The following is a 3232-nucleotide window of genomic DNA, read 5'->3' on the forward strand; positions in this document are numbered from 1 at the left end:
TCATGATCAATTTAGCTATTTATAATAATAATAATAATAATAATAATAATAATAATAATAATAATAATAATAATGTTGGTGAAAGATAATTTGGACAAATCACATTAGAAATGAGTAACATTATTAAATTCAGAAGTCACAATATCACTCTTCAATTATGATGTCAACCCACAAAAATTGTGGTAAGGGATTGTGAATTTTGGAATAAGTTACGTTAGGTATGTAATTTTTAATGGACGAGGAACTACATCTGTGTGGGAAATGAATTTATTTAGTCAGTTTCATGGACTGTTACAGTCTATCAGTTTGGTGAGCAAGAAAGCGAAAATAAGGTGGTGAGACAATTTGATAAAAAAAATATATTTTTAATTATCTCTTTAGTGAATGTGTTATGGATTGAGACGCTTCTGAAAGACACTAGGATGAATATTCTTGAAATTAGTAATAATATTTGTATTCTTTGTAAGAAGAATGTTGACATCGCTATATATTTGTTTGTTGTTTGTGTATTTAATTGATAGGAGTGGTGTGCATGATCCCAACAATTTAGACTAACATGGATGTACCTTGTTGTAATGAAAGAACATTTTGAGAATTAGCTGACAATCTATATGAGAAGGGAAGATTAAAAGAAGTGATATATATATATAAATATATTTTTGTAATTTATAAAATAAATGGTTAAATTGGTCTTTAAAAAAAATTATTTTTTAAATTAGTCTCCAAAAAATTTTAATTTATCCTTTAAATATTTTAAATTAGTTATGTTAGTCTTTTCGTTATTTTTTTTATGGTATCAAATTTTTCTAGTGTGACACGTTAAGTGACACCCAATACACACCTACGAGTCTCAATTGACTATTAATATGATAAGTTTATGAAATTAAATCAAATCAAAACTTAATTGAGAAGAAAACTTGAGGCATTAAAATTCCTCAAATTAGGGTTAATTTAATCTAATTTTTTAAGGACTAATTTGATCATTTATCCGTAATTTATAATATTTAGTCGAGTAAAAATAAGAATATATTTTAAAATATATTGACAGAGATAAATGAATTATAATATTTTCATCGTAGAATTATTCTTCATTATTTAATATTTATATTGGTCTCATGTTATTATTCCTTACCTTATGTTGAGCTCTTTTTTATTAAAATAAAAAAATAATATATCTCACAACTATAATACTGAATTACTGGTTGTCGGTGGAGCATAATCATAGATCTATATTCAGTGTTATTAGTTAGATTCTTTGCTTAAAAAGACAATCTAAACTTCAAAATTTTGAAGTATAATTGATTAATTATTTTTCAAACTAGTGAATGCCAGCAAGCTAATAAGTAGCTTATATCAGAGCCAAAAATAAGGGAGAAAAAAAGTCAAATATTTCACATACAAACAAATGAAGAACCACAAAACCAAAACCTTCATCAAATTAATACCAAAACTCAATTACTAGAAACCAAATTAAATCGCCTTAGAAACCATATATGCATTGATTCAAAATAAGAATTAACCCAAAACATTAATTAACAATACACAGCCCTTTCAATAATTGGTTTTTATGTATATGGAAGTAAAGTACTAATTTCTAATTAAGAATCACAGCAAAATTACTTGGAACTTGGATAATAATGATCCATCCACTAATTAACTTAATTAGAGGATCATTATTATTATATCTATTCACTAATATGATATTTTTTTTATCTTTTATGATATCTTTCAATCCGATAGCACGAAGATTAATCTGTCGCAAATCGAAGTTACATTTAAGAGTTTGCCGTGATCAGTGAATTGCTACTTGTATAAGGCGAGATTCGAACCTACCTGAATATAATTATGATTAGGAACCAGTGATACAAGAGAACATTCTCTGACTTCTAAACCTCATTAGTTGTTGTTGCTTTGAAATTGGAGGGGGTGATGATATTGAAGAAGAACCAACAACCCCGTTTCCAAAATCTTCAACAGATTTATGTCTCCGATGATGATGATGATCTACATCACTTTGTGCATGATGATGATGATGGTAGATCTCAGCCATGGTGATGTTATAGCTTAGAGATGAAGAATCAAGACACTCATATTGGCGTCTATTTCTGTTCTTCTTTAATGCTCTTAACACCAAAGGTACAAGACCCTCCATTTATAAAATCTTGATCTTCAATGAAGGATATGAAACTTGGAACCAAGTATTTGTAGTTAGAGAAAAGAAAATGGAAAATTTGAGGAAATGGGAATGAAGTTGCTGAGTTAGGTGGGTTTTAATTTGGATTCTATATTTTTGTTGTTATTGTTGTGGGCCCCACCAACGAACATTGTCACACGTTAAACTTGGTTCTTTGACTTTGATGACAATGACCAAAATGGTAAAATTAGAGCCAATCAAAACAAAATAAAAACAAAAATACAAATATGGAAATTAATTACTACTACTTGCTATGAATAATGAAAAATAAATCTTGCAACATCACAAATTAATACTTATCAATAAAAAAGAGGCCGGCCCAACATAGTCAGCAATTAGTGGAAATTCTTAATAATTTTAGGTAAACAAGTGGCCTAATCCAATTTGTCATGTAGTTGGATTCCTTCAATTATTTAGTTTGGGGGTTCAAATCCTAACAATTTGTGAGGAGGGTTTCTACTAGTTTAGCCAGCAGTTAAAAAACCGTTTACCATCTCAACTTTCAAACCAAAAATCGTTAAAAAATTAGACGATTTTTTTGATTTATTGGTTAACCGTCAATTTAATCGATTTTTTTATTGATTTTTTGTTAGACAGTTTTTGACATTATTCGAACCAGTTAAATAATTGGTTTTCAATTATTCTAGTTGAACTGGTCGGTCTAGTTCGGTTTTCAGAACCATGGCCAACACCCATGCCCATTTGAGAAATCTTTAGTGCAAGTGAATTTTTTTTTTGTCTAAATATGCAAAAAAATAAAACAAACACTATCTTATATCCGAGCGGATGATTTGTTAGAGATTAACACAGGGCTCAGAACAAATAACATGATTAGAGTCTTGGTACCATATCTAGTCATCCGCAGCCCTATTTACTTCTTAGGACACCCACTCAACGTGACAAATCAAGATTGGGATAAAAATTCCTGAATTTTGTGAACTAAATCTGTTACTTCAGATAAATATCCACTTATAAGATGCGAGTAGATTTAATTATTACTATAGATAGTGGATGTTCTAGATAATAATAATAATAATA

The 3232-nt window shown here is 28.7% G+C and overlaps 1 protein-coding gene across 1 annotated transcript; it reads right to left on the minus strand.

The window, feature by feature from the left end:
- LOC107614392 lies at positions 1407-2251 on the minus strand. Its single transcript, XM_016316603.2, has one exon. It carries the CDS (start codon positions 2150-2152, stop codon positions 1850-1852), a length of 303 nt encoding a protein of 100 aa, XP_016172089.1. The 5' UTR covers positions 2153-2251; the 3' UTR covers positions 1407-1849.

Source organism: Arachis ipaensis, chromosome B08, assembly GCF_000816755.2.
Source record: "Arachis ipaensis cultivar K30076 chromosome B08, Araip1.1, whole genome shotgun sequence".
NCBI lineage: Eukaryota > Viridiplantae > Streptophyta > Magnoliopsida > Fabales > Fabaceae > Arachis > Arachis ipaensis.

Bases quoted from the DNA above. Each gene is read 5' to 3' on its own strand.
- LOC107614392 (XM_016316603.2), bottom strand. From the start codon at position 2,152: ATGGAGGGTCTTGTACCTTTGGTGTTAAGAGCATTAAAGAAGAACAGA.